This window comes from Echinops telfairi, unplaced genomic scaffold (assembly GCF_000313985.2).
Source record: "Echinops telfairi isolate 266 unplaced genomic scaffold, ASM31398v2 ScPeMD7_3509;HRSCAF=4178, whole genome shotgun sequence".
In the NCBI taxonomy this organism is placed as follows: domain Eukaryota; kingdom Metazoa; phylum Chordata; class Mammalia; order Afrosoricida; family Tenrecidae; genus Echinops; species Echinops telfairi.
Genome location: NW_022107407.1, coordinates 17,039,838 through 17,060,048, shown reverse-complemented (window position 1 = coordinate 17,060,048; position 20,211 = coordinate 17,039,838). Strand labels below are relative to the sequence as shown.

General features: G+C 42.1%; 2 protein-coding genes across 5 annotated transcripts in view; one reads left to right on the top strand and one right to left on the bottom strand.

The window, feature by feature from the left end:
• The window catches only part of GTF2E1 (general transcription factor IIE subunit 1), a 58,768-nt gene that overhangs the window by 34,833 nt on the left and 3,724 nt on the right, over positions 1-20,211 (bottom strand). The window contains exons 1-2 of one of the 4 annotated variants that reach the window (XM_004709792.2): positions 17,700-17,767; positions 6,809-7,286 (exon numbers count right to left, since the gene is read on the bottom strand). In XM_004709792.2, coding sequence (XP_004709849.1) covers positions 6,809-7,256 — 448 coding nt within the window. In that variant the 5' untranslated portion in view covers positions 7,257-7,286; positions 17,700-17,767. Of the gene's footprint in view, positions 1-6,808; positions 7,287-9,773; positions 9,807-17,522; positions 17,768-20,211 lie in introns of those variants that run through there. The other 3 variants (XM_045294262.1, XM_045294264.1, XM_045294263.1) reach the window with 3 other exon arrangements.
• The window catches only part of RABL3 (RAB, member of RAS oncogene family like 3), a 64,646-nt gene continuing 62,415 nt past the window's right edge, over positions 17,981-20,211 (top strand). The window contains exon 1 of the mRNA XM_004709793.2: positions 17,981-18,026. Coding sequence (XP_004709850.1) covers positions 17,981-18,026 — 46 coding nt within the window. The remainder of the gene's footprint in view (positions 18,027-20,211) is intronic.

Here is a 20,211-nt window from a genome sequence, read left to right as displayed (position 1 = left end):
GCAAGGGGAACAGAGCAATGAAGTCCCCAGGTAATACCAAAAACAGACTTTGGGGCCAGGGCTTGGCACCCCCTTCAGATTTGACCGGAAAACACTCCTAAAGGCCAACAAACAGTCCTTGAACTAACTACAAGCTTTTCTTTTTACTTGTTGTTGTGTTGTGTTTTTGTTTGTTTTGTCATTGGTTTGATGTTGCTGTTTTGTTGTATATTGTTGCTTGGTTTTGCTCTGTCTTGTTTTTGTGCATGTTATTGTCTCCACAGGTTTGTCTAAATAAGATAGGTTGGATGAACAATCGAGGAGAAAACAATGAGACCGACAGTTCTGGGGGGGGCATGGGAGAGGGGGAGGTGGAGGGAAAGGAAGTGGTGTTAAACCCTGGGATAAGGGAACAACAAGTGATCCAAATCGGTGGTGAGTAGGGTATAGGAGGCCTGGTAGGGTATGATCAAGGGTAATGTAACTGAGAGGAATTAATGAAACCCAAATGAAGACTGAGCATGATAGTGGGACAAGGGGAAAGTCAAAGGAAATAGAGGAAAGAGCTGGGAGGCAAAGGGCATTTATAGAGGTCTAAATAAAGGCATGTACATAAGTAAATATATATGAGGATGGGGAAATAGATCTGTGTGCATACATGTATACATTTAGTATTAAGGTAGCAGATGGACATTGGGCCTCCACTCAAGTACTTCCTCAATGCAAGAATACTTTCTTCTATTGAACTGGCATTCCATGATGCTCATCTTCCCGACACAATTGCTGAAGACAAAGTGGGTGCATAAGCAAATGTGGTAAAAAAAAGCTGATGAAACCCGGCTATCAAAAGATATAGCCTCTAGAGTCTTAAAGGCTTGAAGGTAAACAAGCGGCCATCTACCTCAGAAGCAACACAGCCCACATGGAAGAAGCACACCAGCCTGTGTGATCATGAGGTGCCAAAGGGATCAGTTATCGGGCATCAAAGAACAAAAGATCGTATCATTGTGAATGAGGGGGAGTGCAGAGTAGGGACCCAAAGCCCATCTGTAGGCAACTGGACATCCCCTTACAGAAGGGTTGCATTGAGGAGACATGCCCGTCAGGGGGTGGTGTAGCAATGATGAAATATACAACTTTCCTCTAGTTCCTAATTGCTACCCACCCCACCCCTAACAATCATGATCCCAATTCTACCTTATAAATCTGGCTAGACCAGAGGACGTACACTGGTACAGATAGGAACTGGAAACACAGGGAATCGAGGACAGATGACCCCTTCAGGACCACTGGTGAGAGTGGCAATACCGGGAGGGTGCAGAGAGGGTGGGGTAGAAAGGGGGAACCGATTACAGGGATCTACATATAACCTCCTCCCTGGGGGACAGACAACAGAAAAGTGGACGAAGGGAGATGTTGGACAGTGTTAAGATATGACAAAATAATAATCATTTATAAATTATCTAGGGTTCATGAGGGAGGGGCGAGCAGGGAGCGGGGGGAATGAGGAGCTGATGCCAGGGGGCTTAAGTGGAGAGCAAATGTTTTGAGAATGATGATGGCAACAAATGTACAAATGTGCTTTACACAATTGATGTATGTATGGCTTCTGATAAGAGTTGTATGAGCCCCCAGTAAAATGATATTTTTTAAATGGTAATATACATTACAAGATGGAGGTATACATTTCATATAATTATTTAACTATAATAAAAAGGAAATTGAAAAAATAACCTTTAACAATTCACTACAGAACATATGCACCACAAAACTCAATCATTGTATGCAAAAGAAAAAAACTAGGTTTGTTATATTTTGAAATATGTAAGCCCACCAATGCATTAATACAGTATATGAGGAATACCCGGCAAACAGTGGAACTGTGGTGGGCAGAGCAGAGCTTTCCTATACGCATCTTGCCCTTTAGGCGAGCATCGAGCAACTTGGTCTTAGTGCACACCCTGTGGCATCGCCCGAGAAAGCTCTCTCTGGTCAGAGTGAATTTTTGTAAAAGAGGTCTCATTCAAACCTCCTTTTCTGTGATGGCCGATTTAAGAGAACAGTGTGCGGCTATGAAATTTTGTTTCCTGTGACGGTAGGTTAACAATATTAACAACTCCTTGAGAGATTCACCAGCAAAGAACCCTAGTATTTTTTACATGCTAAAGAGGATGGATGTAGAATTTCAATGACATGGAGATCAGGAAGCTTCAATGATATAAGGGTCAGAAATCTTATCTGTCTGAACCAATAATTGCTAAGTGGCTTCCAATCTAGTCCCCACGTGCCATCGACATCCCCATGTGATCCATACTGCAACCTTGCAGCTGCTTAGGAAACAAAGCTGGAAACCCATTAGATAGCCCCTTAATCAAAGCTTTTTGTTACGTTTAAGGATTTGGCAATTCAGGACTTAAGTAGCTGAAATTTTAAGACTGAACTTACAAGGAAAATTACCTATTTAAAGATAATTTAAATATTACAGAAGAAAAATACAGCTTTCTCTTCTCATTATGCACACCAAGTTCCTCAACTTCTTCATAATGGAAGATGAATACTGCACAAAACAGAAAAGGGACAAAAGAAAAACTGTAAGAATTCCTAAAGAAAGAATCAAGGGAAATAGAGGAAAGAGCATTTATAGAGGTATAGATAAAGACATGTGCATATGCAAATATATTTATATGAGGATGGGGAAATAGATCTATGAGCCTATATTTATAGGTTTAGTATTAAAGTAGCAGAAGGACATTGGGCCTCCACTCAAGTACTCCCTCAACGCAAGAATACTTCCTTCTATTAAATTGACATTCTATGATGCTCACCTTCCCAACACAACCGCTGAAGACAAAGCGGACGAATAAGCAAATGTGGTGAAGAAAGCTGATGGTGCCTGGCTATCAAAAGATATAGCGTCTGGGGTCTTAAAGGCTTGAAGGTAATCAAGCCGCCATCAAGCTCAGAAGCAACAAAGCCCACATGGAAGAAGCACACCAGCATATGCAACCACGAGGTGTCGAAGGGATCAGGTATAAGGCATCATCAGAACAAAAAAGCTTACCATAGTGAATGATGGGGGGAGTACGGAGTGGAGACCCAAAGCCCATTAGTAGGCCACTGGAGATCACCTTGCAGAGGGGTCTTGGGGAAGAGATGAGCCAGTCAGGGTGCGATGCAACAACGATGAAAAACACAACTTTCCTCTAGTTCCTAGATGTTTCCTCCCCGCTCCCACTACCATGACTCGAATTTGACCTTGCAAGTCTGGCTAGACCAGAGGATGTACACTGGTACAGATAGGAACTGAAAATCCAGGGAATCCAGGGCGGATGAGCCCTACAGGACCAGTGGTGTGAGTGGTGAAACAGGGAGGGTAGAGGGAGAGTGGGTAGGAAAGTGGGAACCAATTAAAAGGAACTATATGTGACCTCCTCCCTGGGGGACGGACAACAGAAAAGTGGGTGAATGGAGACGTCAGACTGGGCAAGATATGACAAAATACCAATTTATAAACTATCAAGGGCTCATGAGGGAGGGGGTAGCGGGGAGGGAGGGGAAAAATGAGGACTTAATGCTGGGGGCTTAAGTGGAGAGGAAATGTTTTGAGAATGATGAGGGCAATGAATGTACAAATGCGCTTTACACAATTGATGTGTGTATGGATTGTGATAAGAGTTGTATGAGCCCCTAATAAAATGATTAAAAAAAAATAAAGACAATGCTTTCTTAAAAAAAAAAAAAAAAGAATTCCTGAAGAAAAGGAGATTCAAAGGAGGATGCCAAGATATTAAGGCTGAAAAACTGAAATACAAACAAAAAGCAGAACTGACAAGTAGAGTGGATAGTATCACCTAATCAGCACATTTTCTCTTTAAAGGAAAATTTAGCTGAGATCCCAAGTTATAATCAAAAGATAAGAATGTTCGTAGAACAAGGGTTCCCAATCATAAATGCAGGCATCGCTGTAAGGCTGTAACTGTCAATGAAGATAAATATTAGTTTGGCTGCTTACAACAGCTAATCTATATAGACTAAAGTTACATGCTTATTGTTGCTCCCCCATACTCATGCATTCTGAGTGGGCACTATACAATTTAATGTCAGCTATTTTTAACTATAAAGTATTTTTTCAGTGCCTACTCTATCTCCACTCCCTGATTCAAATAATGTTGACTACACTTGCGTTTCTCTAGAATTTTAGACTATCTCTTCCACGGTCCACTTGTTGATTAGTTCCATCCAATAAAAAACCCTAGGTAAAATTCAGACACCACAGGTCAAAAATTAATCAATATGTACTAAAATGCCATTCTTTTAGAAATATTCATGAAATTAAATAAAGGATTCAGTGATGAATAAATGTAGTAGAAGCACATTACTTTAGACTGCCCTCTCTGAGGGGTTAGCTAACACTTTCTACTGCAGTGATGAAAATGGAATTACTGTTAACACCAACAGCTGCAGCGTATCACAAAACCCAAACCCCTTTACAGCTCTGTTAAGGTGAATGGCAGACATCACGGGAGATTTTTCTGGTCTCTTTAAAAAGAATTCCAGATGTACTCTAAAACTTTCCCCTAATAGCTCACTCAAGCAATCCTTATATTCAGGCTGGTTAAGGCTTTCATTTATAACCAGAATCTATTCTTTAGTTAAGTCCCTTATAAGGTAAATAGGTTAGGTTTGAACAAATTAAACATGTAATACAATTGATCTTTTTTTTGTGTGTGTGAGAGAGTGAGTGAGTGAGTGAATGAGAGAGAGTGAGTGAGTGTGAGTGAGTGAGAGTGAGTGTGAGAGTGAGCGAGTGAGAGTGAGTGAGTGAGTGAGTGAGTGAGTGAATGAGAGTGAGTGAGTGAATGAAAGAGAGTGAGTGAGTGTGAGTGAGAGAGAGTGAGTGTGAGTGAGAGAGAGTGAGCGAGTGAGAGTCACAATTGATCTTTTTAAAAGCTTCTTTTTTTCTCCCAAATAACTGTATTACAACAAATTAGAAAAATTAAAAAGGAATGATGAAACATACAACTTTCCTCTAGTTCCTAAATGCTTCCTCCCTCCTCACCCCCCACTATCATGATCCCAATTCTACCTTACAAATATGCCAACCCAGAGGATGTACACTGGTACAGATGGGAACTTGAAACACAGGGAATCCAGGACGGATGATGCTTTCAGGACCAGTGGTGTGAGCGGCAATACTGGGAGGGTAGAGGGAGAGTGGGGTGGAAATGGGGAACTGATTAGAAGGCTCTACATGTGACCTCCTCCCTGGAGGAAGGACAATAGGAAAGTGGGCGAAGGGAGACATCGGACAGGGCAAGATATGACAAAATAATAAGTTATAAATTATCAAGGGTTCATGAGGGAGGAGGGAGCAGAGAGGGAGGGGAAAAAATGAGGAGCTGATGCCAGGGGCTTAGGTGGAGAGCAAATGTTTTGAGAATGATGAGGGCAATGAATGCACAAATGTGCTTTACACAACTGATGTATGTATGGATTGTGTTAAGATTTGTATGAGCCCCTAATAAAACAATTTAAAAAAAGAATAAAGAAAACAATAAATCCATTGCCATTAAAAAATAAAAAAGGGTTTACTATCTCTAATCTTTTGTCAATAATCTTAATTGATATAGGATTTTCCTCCATTTAAAACATATATAATTATAAATTTTAAAATACATAATACCTGTATGTCAAAATTAGAAATTTAAACATGTACAAAAAACCTATAAATTTTATTAAAAAATATTTCATATATAAAAGTTTAAATTAAACCTTTCTGATAATTTTTTTAAAATTTATTAACTAAAAGTAACCTACACTCTTTTATTCAGCCATAACACTGGGGAAATCTAACTTAATAGCATGGTCTCTTCCTATATACTTTCGTATCTAGAAAATAATTTTGATTCACTAGTTTTATAACTTCTTTTGCAGTTTTCAAACTTTATCGAGCCAAATAAGTAAATAACTTAGTACTTTAGTCTCATGTTAATGTGTTACATACATATTGTAAAACTGCCTGTTTTGTTCAATTGAATTGATAAGGAAAAAATTTAATTAAAGGAGACAAATTATAATTCCCTTCCATTGATGGCTTATGAGAACCTATCTACTTGTTAACTTCTATTATTCTCTCAGTACCATCGAGTCAATGCTGACTCAGCAACTCACTGTGGGTTTCCGAGACTGTAACTGTTTATGGAAGTAGAGAGCCCAGCCTTTCTCCCACTGAGTGGTTGACAATTTGAAACTGCCAACCATGCAGATCACAACCTAATGTGTAACCTCTACAGCACCGGGGCTCCTGACTTATTTCATTAGGCTCTTATTTTTTATATCTCAGCTGTTACAATCCTTCCACAACTCCCCTAATCTGAGTCCAAATTACATACCCTAGTGATGTACCCGATAGCACTTTGTACTTCCATTAACAACACATTTAAGTACTGTGCTTTAGCTGTCTGTCAGAGACTCGGACAACAAGATGCTCACATATATGCTGAAAGAAGAAGTCATAAGTTACACAAATGGCCTCAACAGTGACAGGAGAAGCCAACCTCTAACTTAGGCTGCAGCTGATAATGAGGGCAGTGGGTGAAAGAATAGTTTATGGATGAGTACAAACCCCTTGTGAAGGGGAAAGCCTAGTCACAAGTTTCTAAAAATAGCATCACAGTCAAACAGGGCAGCCAGGCTGTGGCTGACTGGCACGGATCCAGTCCCTTCATAATGATGCACACAGTCGGCTTAAACATCAGATGAGTCAACTTAAGAAACGGAGGACATAGTTCCCTTTTATTCAAAGAGTCATAACTGGAACAAAGCTCACCTGTCATGGGATCATAAAGCTGATTAGCTTCTAAGTCTGTGAAAGTACTACTACAGCAGGGACATTTGAAGGAAGCCCGGTTGGTAGAATCTCTCTCATCAGTTTCGATCCTCCTTCTCATGTGGTCCAACTTATATTTTACCACATTAACGAGAGTGCGATAATTGATAAAGTAGTAGTTATGGCGAGTGGTCTTCCCATCCGCAGCAGTCTCTACCCTCATTCTGCATTTGATGAATTTGTCTCCCTTTAAATTATTCAAAACTGAGCGAAGTTGCTTCCGATCAAACTTGAGCAGTTCCAGCATATCTTCCTCTTTCACACAGGGGTTCCGAATCAAGATGTCCAAGGCCAAGGCGTGCTCAATGCCATAAAAACCCCGGATCACATACTTGGCTAACCTCTTCAGTGCTGCAGGAACCTCAGTGAGGACGTCTGGGTCCGCCATCTTTAGCGGCAAACTTCAACTTCAAGATTACTGAATTGAGGGAAAAAAGAGGGGAAGATTAGCTAGGCATACAGATAGGATAATCATTTTAAATCCAAACTAATCAATACATTCCTGGTAGTTGATGGCTACCACTCTTCTACTACAGAGGTTCTAAAAGATTGTTTTAAACGTTTTCCAATGCCTCAGCATTTAACACAGCAGAGCAAGATTTTCCTCTGGAGTGTGCAAACGATTATACCTATAGAGCTTGACTTTCCCTGATCATCATCATATAGGTCTATTTTTTTTTATTCTCAATTCTATTTCATTGGCCTATATGCCTCTTATTAGACCATACCCAGACAGTTTTGATAACTGTACTTTTATAGTATAATTTGAAATCAGGAAGTAAGAGCCCTGTTTTATATTCTTTATCAAGATTTATTTGACTATTTGGGACTCCATATAATTTCATATAAATGTAATGGTTGGCTTTCCATTTATGCAAAGAAGATTTTAGGGATTATGACAGGTATTATATTTTATCTATAGATCACTTTTAGAAGTCTTGACATCTAATAATATTGTCTTCCAACCCATGAACATGAACTGTCCTTCCATTTATTTAGGTCTCCTTTAATGTCCTGAAGCAATGTTTTATAGTTTTTAGTGTATGAGAATTTAATTGGGGGGTGGGGGTTTGTAACGTTGTATTATGAATTAGATGAAGTTTTCAGAGCAGATCATAGGTTTATATTCAACAAGTCATAACACATTCTGATCCAATTCATCCTTTGCAATCCCCTCAATGCACTATCACTTCTCCTAGTTCCTGTGTTCCTGCCTCCACTCCTCCTTTCCTTAAGCCTCTCAACTTTGTCCTCGGGTAAATGGTACTCTTTAGATCTTAAATGGGTGATCATCTTAACACAAAGGGGCAGTCAGTTCCAGATCTCAGGGGTAAGGGCCATAGTTTCAGGGGTCCCACAGTTCTATCCAACCAGTAAGCCTGGTTTCTTTTGCAATTTTCAATTGTTTCACATTTTCCTCCCATTCTATGTAGGCTTTTCTAATGATGTCCTTTTCAGATCAATTGGTAGTGGTAGCTGGGCACCATGTAGGTCTTCTAATTGGCACAATTCTTAAACGGCTACTTTCCTGACCTACATAAAATGGGTTTGGTTCCTAGAAGTCGTCTATTAGTTAAAACAGTTGTAAGCCCAGTTTAATTTATCTCGGAGAGAAAAACACAAATGAGCTAAATGAAGTGTCCACTATTTCTTATGGCATAAAACTTCAGGAGTACTGGAAACCCCGAGGTTCCTAGTGTTAGGTAGCCAGAATAGGGACTAAAGGGAATTGTCTCCCCAATGCCTGCATACAGCCACAAGAGGTTGGAAAGAAAGCAGGCACGTTAATGTGACACCTATGGAAAGATCCAAACTGAGCATGCTCAGACACAAGCCCCCTAGGCCCAGGTGGGAAGTCCACCTGGGTGCACAGACTAGGCCCAATCACATTGAGATCACCGAAGGTGCCCTTAAACTCACTACAGAAGTCATTAAGGCGGCCAGCAAACCTGAGGAAATGCTTGTAACCTTTAACCCCTCAAAAGCTACAGATTAAAACAAGCTATTGCCTTACCAGCACAAATAACAAAGTTTAAAAAAGCAGTCACTAAAAAACAAAAATGCTAGCAAGGGTGTAGAGACTGAAACCCTGTTATGCTGATGGTGGGACTGTTAATGGTGCAACCACTATGGAAAAGGAAATGGCACTTCACCAAAAAGTTGGATATGAAAACACTACATAACCCAGCAGTCCTTCTACTTAGTGTGTCCGATCTAGCGAAATAAGAGGTATGACTTCGATCTCTGCACACCCATGTTCATCTAAACACAATCGACAATAGCAAACCTATGCAAAGAACACAAATGCCCATCAGTGAAAGAATGGAGAAACAAAGTTAATAATAGATATGATGGAATACTATGCAAGGTTAAACCAGTATTTCCCAAAGTGAAACCCCCATGGGAGCAGGTGTTGCTGTAAGGATGGAGTGGGAAGGTACAAAAACAGATACTCACACTTTATCCTGGATATAGGCTACGGTACAAAGGTTTTTAATTGTCAGAGGGGGGTACCGCACCTTTTTTTTTTTCCCTGAAAAGGGGGAAGTAGGCCATTAAGTTTGGGGATCAATGGGTTAAACATAAAAACAAATCTGCAATATATCTCCTAACACAGATGAACTTGAAGGATATTATGCTGAGTACAGTTACCAAAAAAAGACAAATATTGTATGAGAATGCTATTGTGAAGCGTCAAGAAAAGCAGCATTCTTTGGCAGCAAAGGGAAGGGGAAGGCACAGGCTAGAAGGTAGACAACAGTTAACTAGGATGAAGGGGAAGGCAAAATATAGTAAAAGGGAAGTTAGCTAAAAAAAAAAAAAAAAGGATGGAGACTGGGGAAGACAACGAGAGGTGTGCAAGATATTAAAGGCAGCAGAGGCAAGCACTATTACTTGTACAAACCTGCAGTTACGGTGATCTACAAGTAGATGCTTGGATGGACACACGGCACAGGAGGAGGTACAAGTGGGAGGGACAGCCACAAACATATAGTTTTGACATCAAGTACTTGCATATGTGCATTTGCCTTTGCTGCAAAATATGAATATGGTAGAGCATATAGTTGGGAAAACTTCTTAGACAATGCCAAACACGTTGAGGGAAAGGGATCATTGGGCCTGAGGGGTTAGTACAGAAGTCAAGGGGAATACCTAGGCCAATTGGCACAATATAGACAAAGACAATGCTCTATGGTACAACTACTGCCCAAAGGAAAGGAGAGTGGTAAACACTGAAAGACAATTACTCCAGTGGGCTAATGAAGCACAGCAATATCAGTCTCTACAACCCAGAGACCAGATACCACTGCCAATCACTCTTAAAAGAATCATATTAGGAGGTCCTAGAAAGTGGAAGAAAAATGTGGAACAGAACTGGAAGTCATAGAATAGACCAGGCTTATTGACTGGATAGAGACTGGCCCAGTTATCTTGCAGAACACCGCACTACCCAACCCTCACCTCTACCCCTCTACCCGCCATGTTAGATTGAATCAACCACTTAAGTAAGGGCAGCATTTACCGAAGGTCAAAGTTAAGAGGATATGAAAGAGAGGAAGAGGAAACATAGAGGAAATGAGATGGGTCAGAAAGGATAATTCAAAACAAAATGTGTGTGAATCATTGAATGTAAAACTGTTACCTGTTTTCTAAACCTTCAACCAACTTACAAGAAAAAGTTTTAAAAAATTAACAATTTCAGAGTTTGGAAACTTTATCAACTTTGCATAGTTAAAAATCTGAAAATCAAATAAAGAAATGTCACGCAGTGCTTTAAAAAAGAAAAAAGTCAAAATAGAAAAAGGAAAAGGGAAAAAAAATCAAAGGAAAAGGAAAAAGCCTTTACAAGCTGGATCTTTGTAGGCAGGGAAGCAGCAGTCAAGTCAAGCCAAGCAGCACTTTAGACATGCCATCAAGATGGACTGTTCCCGGAGGAGGACAGCATGCTTTGTAACACAGAGGGTCAATGAAAAGAGGAAAGCCCTCAATGAGATGGAGTGCAGTGGCTGAATCCATGGGCTCAAGGCACAGCAATGATTAAAGGATGGCGCTGCTTCTTGTTCTGTCTAAGTAACCCCATGCCATCTAAGAGCATCCAGTGCTTTGAAAAACACCTTGTTACTGCCCATTAAATATCACCAGGAGACTCTCAATCACTAGACGACCAAAACAAGCTCCTCTGACAACTCCAAAATGCACCCCCAACACACACACACACACACACACACACACACACCCCACAACCCCGAGAGCCTGTTCTAGAGGCACCTGAAACGAGGTTTGGTTTGGGCCTAGCTGAGTTAGTCTGTGGATAATTCACTAACAATCTCCTTTATAAATTTATCTTTTTCTTCCCATCCGCTATGTATTCTGCCATTTTCTTCTCCTATATACATTTGTAGTCAAGGAGAGGGCAGAACTCACCTTTCGTTTGGCAGGTTTCATGGGTGTTTACAAAATGAGTGACTACATTCATAATTAGAGGTTGTAGAACACCCCACATACCTACTACGCCTTAGCACCAGCCCTTGGCATCAGTTTACTTGCCCTGACCCTGCAACCTTTCTGTCACCCGAGTTGAAGGATGACATACAAGTGCTTGGGTTCAACTCCAAAGTGGTATCATAGACTACTAGCATATATTTTCTTTTTCTCTCCAACTTGATCTTGGAGAGAAAAAGCTGACATTGTACTCAGCTTAGTTTTTTTTGTTGTTGTTTTACATGTCCAATGGTTAGCAGAAAAAGATACATGAGCATCAGAAAACTCCAATAGACTAAAGAACAGCAGGCCAATGTCAAAGTAAAGATCATAATTAAGTTCCAACTATTCCTTTAAAAGCAGAGCATTTCACCTCTTCCTGTCCCAAAACATAAACTAAAATATTAATTCAATAATAGTTACTACGTATCCCAGGTATAGACTGTAATATAAGATAAAGAAACATATAGGGGAGGAGACCAGTCAGTCAGGGTACAGTGTAGCAATGATGAAACATACAACTTTCCTCTAGTTTTTAAATGTCCCCCCTCCCCCCACTATCATGATCCCAATTCTACCTTACAAATCTGGCTAGACCAGAGGATATACAGTGGTACAGATAAAAACTGGAAACAAGGGAATCCAGGGCAGATGATCCCTTCAGGACCAGTGCTGAGTGGCGATACCGGGAGGGTGGAGGGGCGGTGGGTGGAAAGGGGGAACCGATTACAAGGATCTACATATAACCTCCTCCCTGGGGGACAGACAACAGAAAAATGGGTGAAGGGAGACGTTGGACAGTGCAAGATATGACAAAACAATAATTTATAAATTATCTAGGGCTCATAAGGGGGGGGTGCGGGGAGGGAGGGGAAAAATGAGCTGATGCCAAGGGCTTAATTGGAGAGCAAATGTTTTGAGAATGATGAGGGCAATGAATGTACAAATGTGTTTTACACAATTGATGTATGTATGGATTGTGATAAGAGTTGTATGAGCCCCTAATAAAATGACTAGAAGAAGCACATATAATCCTTTAGCCCATTAAGGTAAGCCCAAAAGTATAAACAGGTAACTGTAATATGAAACTGACAGAACTATAATGAAGACAGAGTATGGGAAGTCAGAAATCAAGTAAATCAAAGATTCATGGAGAAGGAAATATATGAGTTGACTCCTAAATGTTAAAGAGAGTGTCAATAAACAGAGAAAAATCGGGGGTGGGGGGGATAAGGTTTTCCATGTAAAAGAAATCATACAGCAAGAAAGAAGGAAACCAAAACAAAAAGCCCAGGTATTTCTAGGTAAGAAGATCATGCAGTAGAAGGTTAGATTATTAAAAAGGAAGAAAAAGAAATGAAAGATTAGAATCAGAGAGAAGAAAGTCTTCATTGCCAAGTTAGTGAAATCAAATGTATAAAATTAATTTTAAAAAAACTAAGTAAGTTCACAGCAACAAAACTCTGAAACCAACTTTGCAGAGGCAAACAGAGGAATAAGCCGTTGCTCTTAGCCTTTCCAATCCTGGGGAAGACTCGGTGGGGATGACTAAAGCAAGTGTTGACTCTTTTAGCAACAGCTAAAATCTCAACATTGTTTAACATTCATTTATGTCTGTAGACCTTGGATAGGAAATATGCAATTCAATGTAACCTTCTAGAGAAACAATGTAGGACTTCTCTATAGAAACATTTCTATAGCTTCCAAGCTAATGTTTTGTCTTTCCAGTCCAATAGCTGCACTTAAAACCATTTCTCCTCTGTGTTCTCCTGGCCTGGTGTCTCTCGGTCATGTCATAGCTAGCAGGAACAGTAGTACCACCTTTAGAAGACTGCATGGAATTCTCCAAGGCGTTGTTATATTGTAATAAAAGGCTGATTGCATGCATGTCTCTAGAGACTGCTAAAGAAACAATAGCCGGTGTGTTCAACCTGAGAATCCTTTGAAGATAATTAGATCACACTTAGTGCCCAAACGTAGGCTGGATGTTTTTGAGCAGAAGCTGATTGTGCCAGGCTAGCAAAAGATTTAGCGACTGGAGTCTTAAAGGCTGGAAGGTAAACAAGTGGCCATCTAGCTCAGAAGCAACAAAGCCCACATGGAAGAAGCAAACCAGCCTGTGTGATCACAAGGTGTTGAAGGGATGAGGTATCAGGAAGCAAAGAACAAAAAATCATATCATTGTGAATGAGGGTGAGTATGGAATGGGGACCCAAAGCCCATCTGTAGACAACTGGACATCTCCTTACAGAAGGGTCGCGGGGAGCAGACAGCCAGTCCGGGTGCAGTGTAGCAACAATGGAACATACAACTTTCCTCTAGTTCCTCGATGCTTCCTCCCCACCCACTATCATGATCCCAATTCTACCTTACAAGTCTGGCTAGACCAGAGGATGTACACTGGTACAGATAGGAACTGGAAACACAGGGAATCCAGGATGGATGATCCCTTCAGGACCAGTGACCGAGTAGAACTCTGCCACAGAGGGTTTTCAAGGGCTGATTGTTCTGGAAGTAGATCATCAGGCCTTTCACCCAGGTGCTTCCGAGGGAGGTCGTGAGCCTCCAATCTTTCAACTAGCAGCTCAGCCTGTTAACCCATGGCACCACCAAAAGAGGCCAACATTCAGAATACCTAGCAGTGGCCCTGGATCAGTGTTCCCACTGGCTTTGCAGTTAACAATCAACACTTACTCAATAGGGTACCTTAGCATTCACAGGAAGACCCCTAATTTGAGCGTACTATGTAGTAAGTGTTCGCATGTTAACCACAAGGTCTGTGGGTCAAGATGCTAAGTGGGAGAAAGATGAGGCTTTTAGCTTTTGTAAAGATTTGCAGTCTCAGAAACCCTGAGGAATAGTTCTCCTTTGTCTTCCAGGGTTGCTGTAAGTCAAGATTGACTGGCTGGCAGTGGGCTGGACTTAGAAAACTAATGTGAAAAACAGACTGAATGAAGGTGGAGATACTCTGGTAGTACCGTTTCCCCGAAAGTAAGACATCCCCCCAAAATAAGACCTACTTACAGTTTTGTACTTGCTGAAATATATGCCCCCCCCCCAAGCTACCGTCTGGACTCTGGACCATAGCGGTGGGCGCCACAGCGCAGCTCACTGTTGGCCACAGCGCAGCCGGAGCAGGCAGGAAGTGCGAGGCCTCTTTTAATAAAACAATAAATGTGTACTGTATTCTTCTTCATGGAAAAATAAGACAATCCCTGAAAATAAGACCTAGCACCTCTTTGGGAGCAAAAATTAATAAAAGACCCTGTCTTATTTTGGGGGAAACAGGCTATGATGAACTATAGCAATCAAATCCAAACTAAGGAAGAACAAAAAACAGCAAGAAGATGACAGGGCAAAAGAAAACTGTTAGAGAAATAAAATCAAAAGGCCTCAACAATGTATTGGAAACGGGACATTTAAAAATTCAAAAACAAACTCATTGCCATCAAGGGGTTTCAGACTCATAGCAACCCTACAGGACATGGTAGAATTGCCCCTGTGGGTTTCCAAGACTAAGTAGAAAGCTTATTTTTCTCCCATAAAGCAAATGGTGATTTCAAATGATCTTGCCATTAGGAGCCCAAAGTATAGCTAGCCCACGATGCCACCAGGGCTCCTGTAATGGGACATTAGGAGAGAAAAAAGATTAAAAAATAGATGTTCCGTGCCAGTGTGAACAAGAAGCCAGAGGAACTAGCATGTAATATGGGTAATACTTCAGGAACCCTGACAGTGTAATGGTTACGAGTTGAGCTGTGATCCGAAAGGTCACAGTTCAAAATACCAGCTGCTAAGCAGCAGAAAGATGAGTTTTTCTACTCCCGAAAAGAATTCCAGTTTCTGAAACCCACGGGGGCAGTTCTACCCTGTTCTCGGAGTTGGCACTGATTCAACAGTAGTGAGCTTAAGAGGAACAGCTCTGGAGGAGAACATTCACTTTCAGACGCTGCCAGATATGCCTGTGAAGATGTGCAGCACCTCCCAGAACAGATGAAATGAAAGCACAGGAAGGGAGTCCGGCTGTGCAACTATGCCCAAATCTCTACACTCAGAAATCCTCCTTCCCAATCACTGCCTTCTCTTCTCTGCCACTCCCGTTTTACCACTCCTGCTGAATTACTGAGATCAGAATCGCAACCTGACAGCCCGAACACCTGGTTTGACCCAAAGGGTATTTTTGGAACAGGAAAAAAAATGCATTTCCGAATTACGGTTATCATCATTTAAAAAGTATTGAAATTTCCCACAGGTTTTTAAACTTTCAGTTCCTCTTTAAAATATATAAGAAACAAAATTAGGACACATTCCCACATGGAGACAATATCCCCAAACCAAACCTGTTGCCTTCTGATCTGTCTCCCAAGCAACCAGCTAAACCGCAACTGATAATCTTCAGACAGGGACAGAGCTTCAGCGGCCTCTAGAGCAAGGTTTCACATATTTTTTTCTACTAGGAACCCCTTTTCACCTAAGAAACTTTCACCCGACCCAAGTACATAAAGTACACATACAAATCCAACATGGCTCTGGATGAAGTTTGTGGTTTTGATAGTACTCCACAGCACAATATCTAATCCTGGTGGATAGTTGGGGGCTCTGAGCACGTGAGCTCAGCGCAATAGCAGTGAGCTGCCTAAAGTAACACAGGCAAGCACACTGCCAAAAACACCTGAGGTTCGTGATGCACTTGACAGTGAATTGATTTTGGGTCTTTGTGTGCTCAGAATCTTTTACCATTGCCAAATTTCTCATGACTCCCACAGTTCAAGAGGCTCTGTTCCAGTGACCTTTGAATATGTGACCTCTGAGTACCCGCTCCTATTTTTCCTTTTCATTCCCATGGTCCATAAGTCAGTCCCAGCCTCACCTCACTTCAATTAGCCTTGCCACTCAATGGCAATGGATTAACTGGGGTTTTGTTTTCTAAATTCCATGTGTTCTGGTGGCTCACTGGCCTAAGGCTTGGCTACCACCTGAAAGGCTAGTAGTTTGAACCTACTCTGGCTTCATGGGTAAAAATATGGTGATCTGCTCCAGTACAGGGCAGTACAGCACTCCAGCATGGCAAACCCTAAGGCACAGTTTTACTGTCAAATAGATAGGAATGGATTCAAGAGCATCTAACAACATTCCAACCATGGGGTCCTCTGGGTATGGCAAACAAGCAGGCAAAAGATTGGAGGGTCAAGTCCAGTCAGGTGCCTCAGAAGAAAGTCCTGGCGTTTGTTTTTGTATATTTGTTTAATCAAGCACTTATGAAGCACAGTTCTGCTCTGACACCCAGGGGCCCTCATGTGTTGGAATCCATTCAGCGGCTACGGGTTCATGCCAGTCATACAAATAATGGAGGAGTGCTGTGTGCCCAGCACAGAGCTGGCAAAACCAAGTTGAAAGGAATGCTTTCTCTGCCCATCTCCAGCCACACTGGATTTTCCCAATTCGATGGGCCACGCTGGTTTCTCCATTGCATGGCCTTTTCACAAGCTGTTCCCTCTGCCCTCAAAAGTGAAGTCCAAACCATTCTCTTAATCATCCTTAAGGCTTGGTAAATTCCTCATAGATTAGAATGATCCCCTCCCCATGCTCCCATTCTAGTATTTGCTCCGTGTTTCTCCTTCTCGACCTCCACAACAGGCAGCGGCGAGCAGGACCTATCTTTTTCATCACCATATCCCTAGACCCAGGGCAGCCAGTCAAGTACATGAAAGTTAGCGTGGATCTCTGAGGCACGTGTTCTGCCACCAGGTCCACCCTGCCCACTTCCCACCTGACTTTCTCCACTCCTGTGTCCAGAATGGAAAACAACAAGCCATTACACGCCGCCTGTTAAGCTTAAAGCTGGTGGTAAGCAGGAGTGCCTGGGTTCGCGAGTTTAAAAGATTGTGCTGACTGTGAGCTGGAGAAAAGGAGAGGCCGGCGGGGAGTCCGGTTAGATTCGTCCCGTAGACTGCTTGCTGTTGACCAATACGTCTAACTGCAGTTTCTGTTACAATGTCTCGGGGCACGCCACACCTTCCCATGGAAGGAGGCAAGAGCAGCGAAATCTCCGGCCCCAGCTACCAGCGTCGAGCCCGATTCAGCGTTGCTCCTCCCCACGGATACCCCGAACCCCCAAACTCCCAAGGATTCTCCCAGATGAGTCCATTGGGCACACTCGGCGCAGCCATACCCGAGGTCGCACACGGGCCGCTCCAGGGTCAGTGGTGCTTTGGAGGACCACGAAGATGATCAAACCAGGAGGGTAGCTTGGGACAAGAGAGTTCAGGTAGGAGGAGTGAGAAGGAGAAAGGCTGAAATGCCACGCCGGCCAGGGAACCTGGAACAAGGAGCTGGGGACAAGGTTTACCGAAAAGAATCCTTGAACACTGCTACTTCAGCTGCCCTCAGGGTCTCAATTACCGGCTTAAACCAGCACGCCACCTGGGCGACAGCGAATACGTCGTATTCCCGCGACCCGCTCCGGCGACCACACGCTCCCTTTACGCAGAGCGGCCAATCGGCACAGCCAAGCCTTCCGTAGGGAGAGTCGCGCTCCTGACGGCCAATGAAATCTAAGGGCCCGCCCCTGTGCCAGCTCTGATTGGCCTGGAGTCCCGGAAGAGGCGGCCGCCGGGCAGGCGTGGCAAGATGGCGTCCTTGGATCGGGTGAAAGTGCTGGTGTTGGGGGACTCAGGTGAGTGCCTCAGACCCCCCTCCGGAGCGCCTGACACTTTTGAGTTATCTCATAACAGCCCACCCCCACCCCCTTCATTGCTTAGCTCCTAACTTCCTGCTGTTCTGCAGGTGCAGGAAGTCGCTCTTAAAGGCTAAAAACTACATTTCCCGAAGGACTTTGCTCCCTTTGACTAGGTGGCGGCGTCCTGCGGGTAAAGAGTACCGAGGCCTGATCCTCCCTGGCCGGCTCGGTTTTCCCACACCTGTCGCCCGGACGACCTCCGGTCTAGAAAGTATCATCAATCCCTTTATTTTAAAAGATATGCAGACACCGAGTATTATACAGAAATTAGTACGATCGTGTTTTCAGGGTACTAAGAAGATGTTTTTGCGAACTCTGCATTACAGCATTAGCACATTTAATCCTGAAATCAGCTCTTTTATCCCATTTTACGGATAAGAAACGTAAGGCAGAAAGAGGTAAATGACAAAACTGGTTTGAACTCCAGAATCAACGCTTGTAAACGCCAAGCTATATTAACCCAAAACCAAACCCACTGCTGTTGAGCAGATTCCAACTCAGAGCCCCTACATGGGGTTACCCAGGCAGTAGATCTTTACCAGAGCAGACAGCCTCATCGTTCTCCCACAGAGGGATTGGTTGGTTTGAACTGCTGACCTTGCAGGTAGCAGGCCAGCATGTAGCCCGCTATGCCACCAGGATTTCTTCCAAACCATATTATGAAATGAAATATCGGGGCGGGGTCCTCCTTTTTTGTTGTTTCTAATTTTTTAATTGGAAATCTTAAGAGACTGGCTATACACTTGAGTTACTAGTAGTGAGCCGAGTTCAAACCTAATACTAAAATCTATTTAAAACCTTGGACATTTAAAAACAAGAGAAGAATTCTGCATTTCCCCCCTTCTGCCTCACTTTCCATTTCTTCAACGCAATTCCTAGTCCCACATCCCATAATAACATGGAAAAATATGCCAACCTTGCATTTTCTAGAAGTGCGTTTCTGAAATTCACCTTTCCCAGTGCACTGTGAGCAAAGACACGACCAGGTGCTTGAGGTTAGAGGAGATATGTTTCAAGGAGGCTGAAAACATACCTGACAGAAACTGGAATATAAAATTGGAGTTGGGAGAGGCACTTGCACATTATTTGTATGCCATTTGCATTGTAAAGTGTTTGACAGAGCATCATTGAAGACTTTCCTAAGGAATCTGCTTTGTGAAATTCTGTAAGAATAATCCATTTTATGTCAACTCCAGTTCTTCATAGAATTTTGAAGTAGTCTTGGAGTTCATTGAATAGATTGGTTTTTGTTTTGACAGATGAACAAAGCAATGGCATGAAGGGACCTGGCAAGGGTATCATCTAATGGCGTTTAGGACAAGGAACCAGAGCTATTGGTAGCGATTCTTCTTGAGGCCCAGAAATGGAAAGAGTATCCGCTCTAGTCTGTATTTCCCTCTGTGGATTGCATCTAGCAATGTCTTCATGTTAAATACTGTTGAAAGTAGTAGATTGATGTAAAGGCTTATTATATTCCAGGTATTATAGTAAGTGCTAGAGTTTTAACTGTGAAACCAATGAGTTACATAACAGAGATAAAATTACATACTTCATAAAATGTGGAAAATAATCAGACAATTAGTATACTTTGTTCCCTTGTCATAGTCTAGCTGAGAAACAGAAGATGTGACCTTACCGGCCAGGAAAGTGATTCATGTCACACATTCACTAATGTTAGGCTACCTGTGTAGGGCCAGTCATTGCCTTTATTAGCCCCTTGAAACAGTGATTTGCTATTTGACAGGGTGGAGGATACCTTTTACACTTCTTCTGCCTTTGTATTCAAACTTCAAAGTTTATTTTTGGAGATTTCATAATTTCTAAAAGAATGACAGGAGAGGTAAAGACTTTCTTTGCACCCTAAGGAGATATTTGAGGATTTAGATCTTGGAAAATCTCAACCAATACATAGGTACTGCTTTCTTTTGTCCTTTCAGCTATTCAGGGTAGTTCATTACTCACTCCTACATTTGGAATTGGCATTTATTTAATTATTTTTGTCCGTTTCCTTCCCTGGCAAATTTAATGCGTTCTTTTTTTAAATTATTTTATTGGGGGCTCATACAATTCTTATCACAATCCATACATGCATCCATTGTGTCAAGTACATATGTACATTTGT